We start from the raw sequence: 19,365 nt of genomic DNA, 5'->3' as shown, positions 1-19,365 counted from the left end.
TGTAATATTTCTGACAATAAAATGTTTATAAATTAGAATAATGTTTGTTTCAAAAAAAAAAAAAATTGGATTTGTCACCAGTAGCAGGAAGCACCAGTTATACTGGCAATGGCAAAGTCTAGGCTAGAAATACAATCTCTGTACTGAGAATTGTGGACTCTCAATTTGAACATAAATCCCATATTAGTATTGATAAATCTCAAATTGAGAGTATAGTGTAAAGTAGAGATGGCACGATACCACTTTTTCATGTCCGATACCGATAATGATATCATAAATTTGGATATCTGCTGATACCGATATGTATCCGATATAGTGTTTTTTAATCAATAAAACTGTTTTTTTAATATCTTGCTGCTTTTTGTATAAGTTCATACTCAAGTTAAAAAAAAAACACTAAAGCTATTCTGTCATACCTGTATGCAAAAAATACACTGCACCCAAAATATTTCATAGTTCAGCAAAACTGATCAATCTAATAAACTTAAACCTGCACCATCCTCCCTATTCTGGTATTTTAAAGAGTACTTAGCAGAAATATTAAGCAACCTAACTAATAGGGTTCTAAAACTCCCAGCAAAAACCACCCCCAGCAAAAACCACGAATAAATTCTTTACAAATCCTACCATGTGGATTCATGGATTTTTTTTTCACATTCTGTCTCTCACAGTTGAAGTGTACCTCTGGTGCAAATTACTGACCTCTGTCATCATTTTAAGTGGGGGAACTTGCACAATCGGTGGCTGACTAAATACTTTTTTGCCCCACTGTATGTAGAAAAGGATCCTGGTGTGCAAAGTAATATTAAATCAATTCTAACAACAGATTATCAAGCTTAAAGGTGCTGCTGTTGTTCAGCCGCTGGTTTCCTCTTTCTGGAGCGAAGTGGGCGATAGACAAGCAAGAGAGACGGACTCGTGACAGAAAAGCCGATCAGCTGATCATTGATCAGTTTCATGATTGAAGTAGCAGCAGGAGAGGGAGGGAGAGGGAGGCAGTCGTTCCATATATCGGTTGTTAAGCTTAACTCGGCAATGGTTTACAAACATTCAGAGAGGAACTTACACATTTGCTTTACTTCACTCTGGGATCACTTCCTCGGAAATGAAATGCCGGATTGGTAGCGAGGCTACAAATACACACAGCCGCTCTATCACGTGAGGCATACTGCTGCCACGTGCTACGGTTATTTTGTGAGGTGCTTTTTTGTTATTTAATGGATCGGATTACATTTTTTTATTTCTCTCCAATATCCGATCCAGTAATTTACGTCAGTATCGGACAGATACCGATACGTAATATCGGATTGGTCCATCTGTAGTGTAAAGTATATAGAAGTATATACACTTTATATATAACTCTGTACTCTTAATGATAACCTTTAGATTGGGAATATAGCATGGTAAACACCTGCCCTTGGGGAATAATATACTTTAAACAAGGAATGTTGGGAAGCAAATAGCACCAAAGTCACACCAATAATCTAAACTGGAAATTTCATCTCCAGACTGGTAACTGCTTCACATTTAGAAAACCAGCTCTACACTGGGAATTATGTTAGTTCTATTACAAAAAAGCAGTTTTTAAGTAGCTGTGGGAATGTCAGCTTTATATTAGAAAAGTGTTTCACGTAAATGTTTGGGTTTTAAGTTTGATGTTTAGCTTAATCTTTTTTTCCCCGTCTTTTGAGTTTATTAAAGAAACATTTAACTGTGCCTCCCTCTTTTGCTCTTTTCTTTCATCACCAGCAGAGACTAGAGCATTCTTCAAGTCCACACATGGCTTCAATTAGGTTCTCTCATCCATCTCTGGGATGCAGGTGGCTATTATACACACTGTGTGTGGAATGAAGCTGCCACATTGTGAAAAATACCATTAAATTGAAATTGCTTCCGTCTGGTTCTGAGTGTGTGAGTACATGTGTGTGTCCGGGGGACGATCAGGAACAACAATAACTGGTATGCTTTCTGTTTTCCAAGGTTATTATTGATGGAGCTTGGACGTTTGGGATTGGATGAGAGATTTTTCAGACATCTACAATCAGGTTAGGATTTTTGGATTTGTGGCTGGGTTTGTATCAAGCCTTCTTGTTTCTGTCTCTCATAGATTACTTTAGTTTTGATGTAATGATTCGGTTTTTTGTAATGAATGTATTTACAGAGATAGGAAAATTAATAAACCTTTGCCTTGAAGTTAAGCAAATAATTTGTTACATTAAATAGTAAATAGTAATCAAATATCATTTTAGCTTAAATTCTGCCTCCGAATAATTGTGTCTTCCATGTCCATGTAACAAGTGTTTTCTTTTATTACTTTGTACTTTGATTTATAGCGTTATAGATGCACATCAGTTAGCATGATTAGCCCCAGCCTTGCTAATGCTTGCTACACTTAGTAAGCTAATCTATTTATCCTCTAAACAGGAAATATTGAGTCAAATTTGTAATGTTAACTCTCAATGTTTTGAAGCGTAACATCAGGGGCAAGAACGATTACGTTGGAAATATTAATCTGGGATATGATCGGTCAAAACTTGGACTAAAGGCTGTGCTAAAAATCCTGTGAGAGGTTATGAGTCATCATAGGCATTAAGGCTAACTCTAATTTAGGACAATTTTGTTAATGAAAGTCAGCTCAAGATTTTAGGCATCTGCTGCCCTATGACAACTGGGATAAGCTCCAACCCAATGAATAAATGGGAAAAAAATGGATGGATGGATGGATGGACGACCATTATCAAATCTGGATTAGGAACATCAGCCATGCTCGACGCAAGCTTTGGATATTATCATTTTTAGATAGTCTGTACTGGAATGGTTGGCTCTTGGATAAACACCTTTACAGTGGGAATGGTGAGCTCTGCACACAGAGTGATAAACCTTAGCCAGTGAACTTGAAGAGTTCAAAGACAGACCCAATGAATGGGAAATACAGCAGGTGGAAATAAACCCAACTGATCCCTTAAGACTTGGTTTTCATTGACATATATTACTTTCTCTACTGAAAATAATTAAGAACATGCTATGGCTCATTATCTTGACTGTCAGGTGTCAGTCAGCATGGTGGTTTTTATTTTTGTGGGTTGGGTCATGTTACCCACAAACAGTCTCAAAGGTTTGTGTGGAGATGTTTTGAGAGCTGGATTTTGGTCTTCTGTTCACCACTGTTTCCGTCACTTACTGGAACCAGAAAATCTTAATTTGGCCAAAAGGGAGGAGGCCTACATGAAACATGAAAGAATGTTCTTCCACAAGTCGGATGTGTTTTCCTTTAGGTCTGATCAGAGCTTGGTTGCATTAATTTTTTTTCTGCTCTCATATCCGTTTTCCTGGTCCCTCTCTGTCTGTGTTTGTAGCTTCAGATGAACACGAGTCTCTGCTCTGGTTTATTATTGCTCATCATACAGGTACACAGCCTCCCAACACGCATACACACACAAACACATGCTGCCCATGAATGTGTGTGTGCATGAATAGTAATTATGATTAGCATACAGCCCAGGCCACACACAGAGCCAGCTAAGCGCACACAGAAGTATTTCCAAATGAAGTCCGTGTATGTTTGTGTGTTTAAACCTGCTTCTCTGGTTGACTGAGAAAACAGAAACATTTCTATCCACACACACATTCCTCAGATTATACGCACACACACAACATAAACACACACACACACAGGTTAATCTGCTCTGTCTCCATTTAATATTTCCATGTAAAATGCTTACTGGTGACGGCAGAAACAACTGGTATCTCGCCATAAAGCGTGTACTGGCTTGGATTGCTAATGGATAAAATAAGATTGATGATCATTTTAAGAGCGAGCATTTCTCAGAAAATTCCCACATGTGTTTCTGTTCAAGCACGCGCCATTTTTTAGAACTTTTAAAATCAGCTGTATGTGGAGCTCATGATGCTGCTAGCCATCAGTAAACTGTACTGTATATTAATAATATACCTACAAATGACACAAATAGATGTTTTGATCTTGGACAAGTTGGTTGTAAAAAATATGTTTATGACAAAATAGAATATAAATCTAAAAAAAGCGTCTAACTTCTGTGATAAAGGTGAGGTTTTTACAGCCTATTTTTAGTCTTCCTCCCTGTATTAGTTAATTTCTGCCTTTATTTTGAAAGTCAGCAGCCTTTCATGTTTTTACTTCCTTCCTTTGTTCTTTTCCCACCCTGCTCACGGTCTTTATTGAGTTTCTCCCTCAATCTTTGTCTTCATCATCAATTCTTGCTCTCGAGTTTCTTGAGCCCTCCAATGACCCTGAGTTGGATAAAGGAAAGAAAATTGATGTTTTTCCATTGTGTGGATCTTATTGTTTATCTGAAAGCTCCAGATTCTTTATTTTTTCCATCAGCCTGACTGACCTGTCTCCTTGGTGTCTATAATTTGGATTGTTTACTAAGTTGAACAAAATAAATATGACGGCTCATCAAACAGACTGCAACTTAAGAAATCAAGAACAAACATGAAGAAACGTCAACACGTTGTGTTTTACGTGTTTTTGCAGCCTTTTTCTATTTGCTGGTGTTGCATTGCAGTTGATCTCACAGGGCCACTGTAAAGTGCCATTATATACATTGAGCCTGAATATACATATATGACAGAAAACAACATTAAAAAAATAAATGTATCAGATTTATCAATTGTTTTTTTTCTTCGTTTAACGTTTATTTATTACTTACTGCAGGGATCTCAAACTTTCTCCTGATAGTCAGAATTTGGCGTAATCCAGTCCAGCCCACTGAATGCCTTTGCAAACTGAAATAAATGCAGGGATGGAGTGCATAATTTTCAAACTAGATGTGGGCTCCAACTTATCAAAAAAAGATCATCAAGGTGTTTATTCTCTTCAAAGCCACAGATCTGAACTGTCGGCAGTTTTACAGTCTTACCATAGCTTGCCTTACCACATCAAAATAAAATATGTACGCTAAAGAGCAGTGCTAACATTGCTCTTTAAGGCTTTCTCTGGAGCTTTGCTGGTACTTTCTCTTTGTTTCCTTATATCTTTGTGCTAAGGTAGGCTAAAGATGAAACTCTTGAAAAGAAAGAAAAAAGATTCCTCCAAATCAGTGCAGGTTCTTTGAACATAAATCCCATTAAGGATCCTCTACAAATGTAAAAATTAAGGCTCTCTCATCTCCTAACCCTTCACCCTGACCCCAACTCAACCCTGACTGCTCCAACTCCTGCTCACACGCACTCACACGAGCGCACACACAGAAACTCACAGCGTCTCCAAACTGTGGAGTCCGTGGAAGCAGTTCGGTCCCATGGAAACGATCCTATTGTTGTTGAGATGCCTGGGGAGAGAGAGAGCGAGAGACTGATGGACTAATGAAGCAGACAAAGACTGTGTGTGTGTGCGTGTGTGTGTGCGTTCTTTCAAAGGGGCCCAGGAGTCTCTCAAGAAGGTTTTTTTCTTTTGGTAATTTCATGCAAATTAGCTTCAAACCGATTGGACAAAAGGAATGACAGCAGACTTCAATGCTGCCGCGCTGAATGCCATCACACAAACAGAGAGCTTGCATGTTATTAAGGAGCTAATACAGACGGACGGGGACAGTCGCTTCCACGGTTGAACTTAATGCTCCTAACAAAAACACACACAGATAAAAACAAAAACACTACCCAAAAAGTGGAAAAGAGTTTCTGTAAGCCTGCATATGAAGAATAGATCTGATTTAAACCCTGATGTTTTAAGGTCAGTAAACTTAAGTTAAGCTTTTTGAAATGAGTTTAAATTAAATTACACCACACACAACTATTTTTCTGAATCTGAAGCAGATATATGGGCAAAGAATGAATTTTTATTTATCATTTAACTCATTTACAAAATTTTCAACTTTAAAATATATAGATACATTTTTAAAAAGATAAAACAAATTTAAGCTAAACTGTTGTAAGATGGTAGTCGGTGGTTATACCGCACCATCATTTTGGTAAACGAGATTCTCCTTTTGATCTCCTCACAGAGTGTTTGCCTGACTTAAACTTGATTGGTAAATGAAAATCATACTACAAGCAGGAAATAAATGAAATCCATTTGACCATGAAAAATCTTTTTCTCCCTTTTGCTACAGATTCTTTATGTTTATATACAAATCTCAGAAATCAGTTTCTGAGATTACAGCTACTGGATCTATGCTAAAAAATGTCTCAATTATAACAGAATAACAAAGTAAGATAGCCTACTAATAAACTATCTACCTAAATCTAATGTATGGTATGTTTGCTATGGACAACCACTGTTGGATTTACTCATAAATAAACCAAATTTAGCCAGCTCCTTTCATTGGTAACCAGCCTAGTTTAACAGCAAATCTACTACCAACACCATTAGTTAACTGGTCCTCCAAGACGGTCCTGTAAACATTCCAACCATTGTAGATAGTTGGAATGTACAGGCTATCCTGTATATATTGTACATACTATTGTTTGAGTAATTACGATTGTTTTTTTGTACTTTTTATATTTTACATTTATATTTATTATTGAAACTTGCACCAAGGGAGTGGCACTCCAATTTCGTTGTACTCTGTACAATGACAATAAAGGCTATTCTATTCTATTTCTATTCTATTCAATGGAACCCTAGTGTCACATAAGGTGTTCTACTCTATTCTACTCTATTTGTTTGCTCTGGATAACCCAAGTTGTGTATACATACAGCACCACCAGGCGGCCCAGCTTGCTGAAGGCATGGTCGGGGATGTGGCTGATGTGGTTGAGGGCAAGTGTCATGGCCTGCAGGGCAGGGAGCTCGCCCAGCGCCTCCACTGGGACCTCCCTCAGAGAGTTATCATCCAGCCAGAGGTGACGGAGTGAACGCAGGCCAGAGAAACAGCCAGCGGGAACACTAGAGATATGATTGGCGTCCAGTCGGCTATGAAGAGATATACACACTGAATTTAAATGTACATTCAAGCAAACAGTTATGTGTACATATATATGTAAATGCATTTATGACGTTTCACAGTTTCACACACACAATCTAAACCCATTTTAGCTCCTACCTCAAAAACACTGTGCGCTGTCGATCCTACGTGCTGCACAATAATATTCAATATTTACTGTTATATTCACATAGATCATCACGATGATGTTGTTTATTATATTGCTCTTTTTTTTTGCTTGCTCTCTCTTTTTTCTTTCTCAACAGATGATCCAGGTGATTGATATGTGTATTTTTTGTCTGTTTGTTTTGTTGGTTTTTGTTTTTTGCCCTTCATCACCGTTCCTCTTGCCTGCTGTTTTTCTTTCCCTCTTTCTTTCTCCCTTTTCTTTCCCCCAGTCAAGTCTGTCCCATGTGTAGCAAGTGAAAATAAAATAAAATAAACAATAAAAGCAAAGGTGAATCAAAAAGACCAATACAGCAAGGCCGGGATGATCCATTTGGTAAAATAAATCTGTTGGGCATCTTTCTTTACCTTTAGACAATAATTCTGATGGCAAAAGAACCAAACGGGACAGGCGGGAAAAAAAAAGTTTCACTGAGCAATTCTGTATACATATTGCCAATGAGTCAGGTTGGTGCAAACACATAACTGTATATAATATGCAGAATGTAAGATTTTTGGTACTAAAAGTTTTTTGCTCTTTGCCAGTAAACGAGAGGTAATTTCAAAACCCGATGATCCTATAATATTTGCACATAGGAAAGGATGGCTAGCTAGCTCCAGATATCAGATAGAAACATCAGAAATCTTAAACTATTGGCCATTATCCCCAGAGACTGGGACGATTCCCAGATTGGTTTAATCAATAAATTAGGGACAAGATTTAGGGTTGGCTCCAAAATTAAATTTTCTGTTTGGAGGTATTTAGAAATCTAGCAACGTTTCTGATTCAACTGTAGAAACATAAAAATTAATAAACAGCCTTTTAAATTGAAGAGTTTTCTTTTTCTTTAAACTAACAACATACAGTACAAAAAAGTGCAGTTACTAAAAAAAATGGTAAAAAAAAACAAAACCCCAAAACAAAACAACAACAAAACAAAAACAAAGACTAAATTTAGTGATGGAACCTTCGACTTCTGGGCCCTATTTCAGGAAGCCGGTTTAGTGCAAACTCTGAGTAAGTATACCCTGGGTTAACGAAAACTCTGGGTTTTTGGTTTCACAAAGCGAGTTTAGATTAATTCTGAGTGAGTTACTATGACGACACACTCCGTGAAGCTAACCTGCCCCCTAGCAGGTTTACTTCAACTAACCCTGACGTTCTCCGCCTCTTTGTCAGAAACCTGACTGTAGGAAGTGTCAGACATGGCGTGTCCCTTCCTTGAAGAGCCAGTAGATCGTGAAGCCCAAATTCTCCGCAGAGCTCTCCGCTGGGAGAGAGTGATCAGAGAGCGTTTGGACATTTTATCATTTCCTGATGATTTCCTGTGTGAACGTTACCGTTTTTCAGCACAATCTATAATTTATTTGAATAACATCCTCAGGCCTAATATTGCTCATGTGACACATCGCGGACATGCTCTCAGTTCATTACATATTATTTGTATTGCACTTCGGTTTTTTGCAAACGGGAGCTTTCTGTATAATATTGGTTACGCTGAGCACGTTTCCAAGGCTACCGTCTGTCGGGCAGTCAGGAATGTTACAGTTGCACTGAAACGTCTCCTGTACTCGTCTGTGGTGTTCCCCGGTCATAGACCCACAAGATTTATCAAAGAGGGATGCCACAAAATTGCAGGTAGCAGGATGAACAGAACTTAATTCATGATGTGGTGATACTTGAACTACTACTTAAATTTTACATTTATTCTCACGGTTCCCAGGCGTGATTGGCTGTATAGATGGCACTCACATTCCAATCATTGCTCCTTCAGTAAATGAAGGAGACTATGTGAACAGGAAGTCTTTCCACAGCATTAATGTACAGATACATAGTTCCCTGTAGCATTTCAAACTAACAAATTATTTCATTATAGTAATGGATGCTAATTTGTGTTCTCTGCACTGTGAAGATCATATGTGATGCTGCCAACATTATCACAAATATGGAAGCCAACTGCTCAGCCTCTGTGAGTGGTGGTGGTGGAGGACCTCCACCTGTTTTTCGGGCCTCCGCTTTTTTTTCTGTTGGCTATAACGGGTCACATTTGAGCATACAGAGTAAGCAAATATGTACTTGTAATGTGCTCAGATAATTTCAATAAGTGCTTACAGAGGGGAAATTAATGTAGCCTCTAACTGCAATTGATTTACATGGGACAAACAGACCAAGCACTATGGCTCATGATACAATTACACCTTACCTGTTTGGACTATATTTTTATATTTCATTTTTACTTGCTGCCAGGAACGTTTGGGGCCTGTTGGGTTGCACCTGTGCTCACGTCACATCACAAAATAAAATGTATAAAATATAAAATAAAATAAAATATAATAAAATAACGTGTTAAATGGGTGGAAATCCCTAGATCAATGTTTAAATTAACACTCACGCATTGACTCTGTCGGCTATGTTTTGCCATGCATGCTCCCTTTCTTTTGCAGCTGAGGCTGTGTTACTTTTTTTCCGCAAAATTTGCATGTTATCGGCATATACTGCCATCAGAATTTCGGCCTCAAGTGCTGTAAAATACATTGACCGCGCCTTCTTTCCCTCCGTCTCCATGGTGACTCGCTTAATCTGTGCTCCACTAATCAGGGCTTTATGTATCCTCGTGCTTTAACTTGGGGTTAAAGCAACTCCGCGTTGACTGAACTAATTGTTATCAGCCTTTCTGAATCCGAATATTCCGAGTTGGACAGTTCGGGGTTACTCAACCCTGAGTATCGTTTTTCACTCTGAGTTTTCTAAACCGGCTTCCTGAAATAGGGCCCTGCTCTGCAGATAACATACTAATTTCTCATTTTTAATAAAAAGTACAAAAAACCCAGCCATCCTTTCTGCAATTTTTAACTTAATGCGGCATTATAGTTACATAATTAAGACACTTTAGAACTAATAACTCTCTTTACTGATTAAATTATTATTAAATTATTCACATAATAACAGAAAACATCTACTTTTTGAGATGCACAATAAAAGCTCTATGTTTAGAGACTCAAAATGCAAAACTGAAGGCTTCACTTCACTGTCTGTTCAAGAGGAACATTAGAAATCAAGTGTTTGACCAGCAGCAAAGGAATGATCGGCAGGCTGCTCAAGCACCACTCAACCAGCCTCTCGGCTCTCAGGTCAAATGAAGGTATTTTAATGACCACACTTATTACTCATGTGATTGTGTGGATTTTGTGAGTCGGACAAAGGCATAGCTCTCAAAAAGCAGGAAAATTAAAACAATAAGCCTTAATAAGTGAGTGACTGAACATTTGTTAGGCAGTGGTATTAAACAATGCAAAGACGCAAAAATAATTGCTTAATTATTTGAACTGAAGCATTTAAAGGTCCATTTTAATTTGTTTGTGTCTTGTTTATGTGTTAATTAACTTCTATACACATGTTACAGCATCAAAACATTTTTTTCAGTCTTACCACCCTGTTTGATTTTTAACTGTGTTGCTCAAAGAGAGGTTGTTAGGTAGAGCTGGATCAGGTGACCCTGAACCCTCTCTTAGTTACGCTGCAATAGACACTGACCACTTCTTCTTCACTCATCTGTTTTCACTCTTCATGAGTTTATACACCACTGTTTAATCATTACCTAATTCATTTTAAATTCTGGCTCTCTTTCACAGTGTGTCTTTTGTTCTGTTTCCTTCCCCTCACCCCAGCTGGTTGCAGATGGCTGCTCCTTCTTAAGCATTGTTCTGTAAGAGATTTCTTCCTGTTAAAAGGGAGTTTTGCCTTCTCACTGTTGCCAAGTGCTTGCTCATAAACTGAGTCATCTGATTGTTGGGGTTTCCTCTTTACACAACAATTTAGGGGCTGAGGCAACATTTGTTGTGTTTAGCACTATATAAATACAACTTATTTGAATATTATAATACATAAATACTTGGTATAGCTTTTCCTGTTTTTTATAATATGAATAAAATCTGATAGACAGTGTTTTAATATTTCCCAATATGGAACATTTTACCTTTAACACCTGTTGATTTGTGCTCTGAATCAGGGAAGTTTGATTCAGATATAGATGTTGCATATAGGATAAATGATAATTCTGCTAATGCTACATGCTCAGATTAAACTCAGTGATTGACTGATTGGGTGTGGGGATATTTGAGATATTGGCACAGAGATGTCTAAGGGTCTGGTCTTAATTTACTAATTGACCAGTTGAATATCATTCAGTTCCCTTTTACTGACTTTTGCTGTCTTGAGTTCAGGCAGAAAACTCACAGCTCTTTTGCAGGCTGTGCAACATAAACATGCAAGATCTGTAGATATAAAGAGAGAGCTGACTGTATGTTCATCCTAACAGTAGTTCCTCTGTTCACATGGAGAGAGAAGAGAAGGATGGGACTTCACATAATTGTCCATTAGATAAATGAGAGAGACCTTAGACCAAAAGAAAGACTCAGACGTCTCCATTCTTATACCCTTATCTCCCCCCCCCCCCAAACACACACACACACACACACACACACACACACACACACACACACACACACACACACACACACACAACGAGAGAGAGGTACAGTTTCAGTATAATTACTGTGTGTTATCAGGCTCAGAGAACACACTCGCTGCACTACATACATTAATATACTGAGCCGTGTGTGTGAGACAGATTCCTTTCCACCAAAGAGTAAAATGAAACGAAGGGATTAGTGCAGCGCTCCCTTTTTTGCGCTACAGACCGGTTTATACCTTTAAGCTGTCGCGGATAAATACAACAAAATGAAACCAGTACTGGTAGCAAAAAAAAGAAGATTTATTCATCACCAGTGTTGGTCAAGTTAATTGAAAAAGGTTATCAGTAACTAATCACTGATTACTTCCCCCAAAAAGTAATCCTGTTACTTTACTGATTACTTATTTTCAAAAGTAATTAATTGTTAGTTACTTAGTTACTTTTTAAAAACACGATTTACAACCTGAATAGGTAATAAAGAAATCATTCAGCCCAATTCTACTTTTACTGCATAATCCATCATATAAAATGTAATCAAATGGAAAGGTCCCTTTTTAAAACTTGTTTTATTAGTTTTAATCTTTTAACTTTATGCATCAAGCAAAAATTCAATTATATGCAACATTCTCTGACTGGAAGAAATTTGTTTAACATTTAAACCTATTTTCTGTACATCCCAGCACATAAAATAAAATATTTTTTTGTGTTTACACTCAGTCTTTCAAATAGATGCAAGTAAAACACAGCAGAAAATATCAAAGACTCAGTGGTCCTGTTGCTCTATTTTCACCTGTATAGCAGGCAGAGGATTACCCTGGTGCAGATGTGCCGCAGCAGTCAGTGGAAGAATCTGCGAGTTTGTCTATGAATTTCACATTCCGTCGTAGCGCACTCGGTGCTTGCTTGGAAGTTAAGGGTTTTTTCGCTGTAAAAATAAGTTTTCTTCCCACGCAGTGAACAGCGGACGCTAATGTTTTTGTCACTTTTTACGGAATCAAACTCAAAGTAAGGTCAGTACTTCCACGCTTTAAACACTGCACGCTCATACTCTCTCCCGCACTCGATATATGATCCATTGTTTATCTGCACACAGCTGTTTCCACGAATGTCGTACTCGCTTACGTCATTGTCACTCTTGCAAAAAAAATCACAGTTTTAGTAATGCAGTAACGCGGCGTGCTTACGGGAAAGTAACAGTAATCTAATTACCTTTTTTTGCAATAGTAATCCCTTACATTACTTGAAAAAAGTAATCGGATTACAGTAACACGTTACGCGTTACTGCCCATCTCTTTTCATAACACATTCAAAGACCCAGGGAAACCGAGTTAACCCTTCAAACCCTGACCTAATTTACCCTTTAAACCAGGGGAAGACAACTCCAGGCCTTATGAGCAGATGTCCTGCAGGCTAAAGGCTACGTTCACACTGCAGGCGAAAGCGCATCAAATCCGATTTTTTTGACCCTATGCGACCCATATCCGATAATGGTATGACAGTGTGAACGGCACAAATCCGATATTTTCACATCCGATCTGGGTCACTTTCGTATGTGGTACTGAATTCGATACATATCCGATGTTTCAGAAAGCGACTGCTGTGTGAATGGTCATGTCGCATTAAATCCGTCTTTTACGTCACTGACACAAGACAGACGCCAATTATCAGCGCCGGAGAAGACATCGCGAACGCTTCCTGGCCATCCAGTGTAGATGTCAGTGAAACTGTTGGGAAGACAACGTTGGAGAAACGTGAACATTTTATTTGTTCTGTATAATCTGCAGATTCTGACAGAAATCTGCAACTATCCTTTGAAGCACTGCTCCTCTAAAACAGCAATAAGGATAATTATTAGGTTATTTACATTATTATGTAAATAACAAAATAACTTAAAGCAAAAATTGGGAAACGTAAAGTCGGAAGTCTTTATATTAACGGTCATCAGTCAAACAATATAGTTTGCTCAGGGTATAAACGGAGTTCGTTGTGTGTGACGTCTTCTTTTGCGCATGCGGGCCGCTTTGAGCGTTCACACTAGAGCGCGTTTGCTGTCGCATTTTATTTATAGTGTGAACGAGCAGACAAAAAAATCGGATTTGATCAAAAAATCGGAATTGAGCATTAAGACCTGCAATGTGAACGTAGCCTTAGATGTGTCCTTGATCTAACACAGCTGATTCAAATGGCTAAATTACCTCCGCAACATGTCTTGAAGTTCCCCAGAGGCCTGGTAATGAACTACTCATTTGATTCAGGTGTGTTGACCCAGGGTGAGATCTAAAACCAGCAGGACACCGGCCCTCGGGGCCTGGAGTTGCCCATCCTTGCTGAAAATGCTAACCGTCACCCGTGATGGGTTAGGGTTTAAAGGGTTAACAACAAAAACGATAAAAAAATAACAATTAAAACAGATAAAAACTCTGAAAACTCAACTCTCGCGGCCCGGTACCAAACGACTTGGGTTGAGGACCGCTGGATTAGTGTGTCTATATGTGTATTATTCATTTTTTGTAGGAAAATTAAGCCATTTTAATATCGCATGGACTTATTATTGGTTATTGGTAACTTTATTGTCCCTAACGGGAAATTGATTTGCAGTATGTCCGTACAAACAAACAAACAGACAACCAACACATCACATACACACTCCAAAATAATATAATATAATATAATATAATATAATATAATATAATATAATATAATATAATATAATATAATATAATATAATATAAGCCTGAGAAAACAACCTAGATTTTTCATCAAAAAAGTACAATGTGCAATGGCAACAACACTTATGGTTTAGTGTTATTAACTATGATAATAGCAGTAGGTACAAAAGACAATCTATGTCTCTTTGTCTTCACTGCAGGCACTTTATAACGACGACCTGATGGAAGCAGTTGAAAATCATTAAAGAGAGGATGATCTGAGCACAACAGGACAGAGGTTGCCTTCCTCAGCACATAAAAACATATGTGCTGAGGAATATGTTAAAACCATGTTTTAACAAATGTTCCCATAAGATACATCAATAGCACAAAGACAGAGGGTATAGTTTAACTTGGGGTTAAAGTTAGGTTAAAGGTATAGTTATATTAAGCATAGATGCAAAATTAGGTTTACATAAGACAAATGATTATAGCACACAAAGGAATTTAAGAGAAACTAAAATAATACACAGTATTAATAAAAGCTAAAATGTGTGGTCAGTAAAATGGCATGGTATATATATATAAAGTAAGAATTAACATAATATAATACACGAAACTAAAAAAACCCAAAGTGAAATGTGACTCACAGTGACTGCAGGTTGTGCAGGTTGTTGAAGGCTTCAGCAGGAACAGATCTCAACTGGTTGTTTTGAAGCATCCTGTAAAAACGCAATCAAAACTTTAACAAAAAGTGTTAAACGCAACAAAACAACACAAAGATGGTTTACAAGGACCACATTTTGGGAAATACTAGAGTCGCATGTATATCTACAGGATAATCAGAAGCCAGTAATCTTAGCATAAAGTCTGGAAATTAAGGAAATAGATTAAAAGTGGTGAATAACTATTTTTATACTTGTCTGTGTTGTGTTGTGATTTTTAAAAAAATATTTTAGTTTATAATATTGGTTTGTTAAAGGATATATCCTCCTTTTCTTCAAGACATGTTTGTATATTAAGTAATAAATCAGACTTCATAGATAAACATACCTGGGTGTCATCTGCATAGCAAACAAACATGTATTCTGTGTTATCTAAAATATTGTCTATGCCTTTCAAAACTGCAGCTTTCACTGCCAATGCTCCTGGTTGCAGAGTGACTAAAAATAGACTGCTTACTCTGTTTTGGCCTGTATATGCTTGCATATTTTTTTTTATGTTGATAGGTTATGTTCTTTTAGATCAAAACCCATTAAGTGCAACAATAAACATGATGTTAATGAAATGAAAAAGTATTTAAAGTATACTATATACTAAGTAAAGTATTAAAAAAGTTTAATACCAGATAAATATCTGTAAAGTACCAAATAATTCTATGAATACAAAGATGTTTATACTTAATAGTAATATTGACATGTTGTGTTGGCTTCAATACAAGACTCAAATATATTTTGAGGCTCCCTACAGATTTTGGGGACAAAATAATTAGCTCAAAATGGCTCTTTAGATTGTAGAAGTTACTGGCCCATGAAAATATAATAGGCCCTAGTGCACAACCCTGTGGAACTCCATTTATTACAGAATTTGTTTTGTAAATCTTTTAGAAGTTTCTGTGTTACCTGGAAACTTATTTTCTTGCTTTCTTTCTGTGTTGGTCAATCCCAATTATTTTATGAAGTCTAACAATAAAACAAAAAATGTGAAACGTCCATTCATAAAACACAGCCAGCTGTGGCTCAGGAGGAAGAGCGGGTCTCTCTCAATCAGAAGGTGAGATGTTTAATCTCTAGTTACTTCAGCCAGCATGTCAAAGTCTTTTTGGACAAGATATCGACCCCTGAGTTGTCCCTGATTAATCCGTGTGAGTGGGTGTGTCAAGGTGCATAGGCATAAAAAAACAATTGCATGAATGTGTATGATATTGGGTGAATGAGGCTTGTAATTAAAAAGCCCTTTGTGTGTTCAGTTTGAGTAGAAAAATGCTTTACCAAATACCAAGTTTCAAGACTAATAATGTGTATGATTGTAGCTTTTAGAAATATTATAAAGACAGTACTATAAAGTGCTGCAATAACAGGAGTTCAACAGTCCCAATGTTTACAGATCAATAAAATAGAAAATTAACTGACCCAGAAATGAACAGAGAGAAGAATGAAAGACAACAGAATAATGTGTTGGTACGAGCGAATGTGTAAAATGTAAACAGGGAACAGAAGTGTTGTTCCAAACTGCAGAAACTGTGCACTAAACCGAGACACACATGAAATCTTCAAAGTGTCTCTGTGAATGATTAGCACCAGTAAACATACCACACAATATTCCAGTGTTTGTGTGCGTGCTTGTGTGTGTGTGTGTCCGGGGGGTAGGAGGTGGGTGAGGGTTGTGGAGAGGGTGGGGTTGAGTTGCTATCTTTCTGAGGACCCTTATCAGTTTTAAACAATCGTAATCTGTTAGATCGCACCTTTATCACTGATGCTTTATGCACCCCGATGTAAACCGTATACAGCTCTTATCTTACTCCAGTCCCATTTATCTTTGAACATGTGTGAAGTCTCCAGTGAAGTTTCACTGCTTGCACAATGACAATAAAGCTCTCTGATGCATCTTGGCCAATCTTTACAAATTCAAAGGACGTTTAAAGGTCAAGATCAAGTTTGAAGGAACAGATCTTAATACAGGTAGAGAAAAGCCCAGTAAAAATAGCCCAGCAGAGACAGTATAATGGGATTAAACAGTCTAGGTTAAACACCAAAAACCAATAAATGTTTTTTTTTTAGTGTTTAACCAGGATGTTCTTTTAGGAACATATTCACATAACAATCATAAAATGTGTATGTTTGCTGAGGCATCATGCCAGTGAGGAAATATGTGTGAACTTACAGCACTTTGAGGTTGTAGAGGCCAGTGAACGCTCCTCTGGGGATGAAGGTCAGATCATTTCCCGCCAAACGCCTGAGACACAGAGAGAGAGAGATTATAAGCATTACTGACTTCAGATCATTTTTGGCCAAATTAGCATAAAAATGAACTAAACGAGGGATGTGTTTACAAATGGAAAATATTTTTTAATGTTTCTATGAGGAGTCCAAAGTGAATGTTTTTTGTGTACAGCCATGAATATCTTTTACACAGGGTGACCCCAAAGCACCATGTCAGCCTATAAACAGCCTCCAAATATGAAAATGAAACATGTACCAGTATGAGAAAAGGTGTCCTCTTCAGTGTTCCAAGTAAACTTCAGATGAAGTGCCACCATCACCTTTCAGCGTGTCCACCCCCATCAGAGATGGGCCAACCAATCAAAGCTGCTGCATTCATGCTAACAAAGTGTCTCAAAAAGAGGGCTTTTACTATTCTTTTACACTTTGGCAGTGGGTCCTTAGTGCTTTTGGTGCTTGCTGTTGTAGGTGGAGGCATTTACAAAGGAGTATTAGACATTAAGAACATTGTTTTAAGATAAATTATTATTGTTCATGTTGAGAATAAAGTGGGAATACGGAGGTTAAAATTGTTTCAAGTCAAACAGCTGCCACGGCTGCTATACTCTCTACAAAATACCATTTCAACTTTAATCTCAAAATTTTGGATTTATTCTCAAAATGAATAATAATAATGAAAAAAAAAATCCTTTTCATTCCTAATGTAGAACTCATACTCCGCTGTGGGTATTTCCTCAATTATGAGCCTGTTGTTTGTTGTTTTACTTCTTCAGACGGGACGTCAGAACACAGTCCAGGTGAGGATGTTAACAGCAAATCCTTGAGCTTGCAGGGTTTACTGCAACCAACATTTATCTTAATATTTTGAAACGTTTCCGAGTTTAATGCAAAAATATGACATCTTATATGCTGAATATGACAGCATCTTATCTCATCTTTAGAAGATGCCATTCCTAAGCAATTAAAATTTAGAGCTGCTTGGATACAGTCTGCAAGATGAACTGATGAATTTGTTTCCAAAAACTCACAAGTTTAGCTTTAAGACTCGCACTCGCATCTTTTAGACAAGTTGACAGTCAGACATCAGGTGTGTTTGGGGATCCGTGTTTCCAGCACACACGGTGCTTTCATTTCAAACCAACAGCAAAACACTGACCCACAGTGGGTCCTGTAGGTCTGTATGTTTTTCAGGGGCCACACAAAGTTCAGCCAGTCTGCCTACACCCAGCATGCATCTGTGCGGTGTCCTATCGCCGCAGTGACGTTTCTCACGCTGCGGTGACAAATATCACACACACACACAGACACATACAGCTGGCAGCAGAGCATAACAGCAGTCAGAGTCATGTTCAGGTCCCTGTGAGGTCAGCCTCGCTGTCTCTCGGCTCCCCAGCTTTAAGGAAATGTTCGTACAGGACGTGGCGGCTGCTAGGTGAGGAGAGATGGGATTACATATCATCTCCTCACAGATACATGAGCTCAACGCCCGCTCAGACACCCTCACTTTCATCCATCTCAGTCCATCGCCCACCAACAAGAGTTCGTAAGATATCTGATCATGTGTGGAGACTTGAAGGATGATAAAGAAGAAAACATATACAAGGTGTGGAGAGGAGATTCTGAGAACAGGTTCTTAAAAGCTACAAGCCTGGTTTAAGTTAGCCTGATTGTTGGTTCAAGGTCATCTTTTCGTGCACCTCTGGACCATTTTTAGAGAGGCTTCTACTTTTAAAGCAGCTATTAGCGGTGTCATCGTGTCACCTTGCACTTGTACCTCTGTGATATATGCTGAATCTTCTCCATTGTTTCGAAATGGCAAGACTTCTTCTGAGTCTACACTGACTTCAAGTAAGTCTTCAGGAAATAAGTACAGGTTGTGTAAAGGCCCTCTGAAATGATGAAAACATGACCATGTGTTTGTGTGACTCACAGCTCCTCCAGGAAGTGCAGGTTGGACAGAGCTCCGCTGGATAACACAGTCAGATTATTCATACTGAGATCACTGCAGAGACACAGAGAGAGAGAGAGAGACTGTTAGTGTCGCTCTATCTTTAGCTTTAGTCAGTCACATCTGACCTTTTGGCTCAGACGTGACTGACACACCTGGATTTGTAAGTACAGAAACAAAACAGAGCATAAACTAATAAAAAGTCATCCAATACATATTAATGAATCAGTGTTGACTGTAAAAATAATGACACACATTGAAAATAAACAGAATTATTTAGAC

The 19,365-nt window shown here is 37.9% G+C and overlaps 1 protein-coding gene across 2 annotated transcripts in view; it reads right to left on the bottom strand.

The window, feature by feature from the left end:
• The window catches only part of LOC113008852 (leucine-rich repeat-containing G-protein coupled receptor 5), a 52,563-nt gene that overhangs the window by 18,743 nt on the left and 14,455 nt on the right, over positions 1-19,365 (bottom strand). For both annotated transcript variants that reach the window (XM_026146686.1, XM_026146687.1), the window contains exons 2-6: positions 19,066-19,137; positions 17,077-17,148; positions 14,844-14,915; positions 6,680-6,895; positions 5,241-5,312 (exon numbers count right to left, since the gene is read on the bottom strand). In XM_026146686.1, coding sequence (XP_026002471.1) covers positions 5,241-5,312; positions 6,680-6,895; positions 14,844-14,915; positions 17,077-17,148; positions 19,066-19,137 — 504 coding nt within the window. The remainder of the gene's footprint in view (positions 1-5,240; positions 5,313-6,679; positions 6,896-14,843; positions 14,916-17,076; positions 17,149-19,065; positions 19,138-19,365) is intronic.

Source organism: Astatotilapia calliptera, chromosome 17, assembly GCF_900246225.1.
Source record: "Astatotilapia calliptera chromosome 17, fAstCal1.2, whole genome shotgun sequence".
Classification (NCBI taxonomy): Eukaryota; Metazoa; Chordata; class Actinopteri; order Cichliformes; family Cichlidae; genus Astatotilapia; species Astatotilapia calliptera.
The sequence above is the reverse complement of the archived record's forward strand: the minus strand, read 5'-3'. Positions and strand labels throughout refer to the sequence as shown.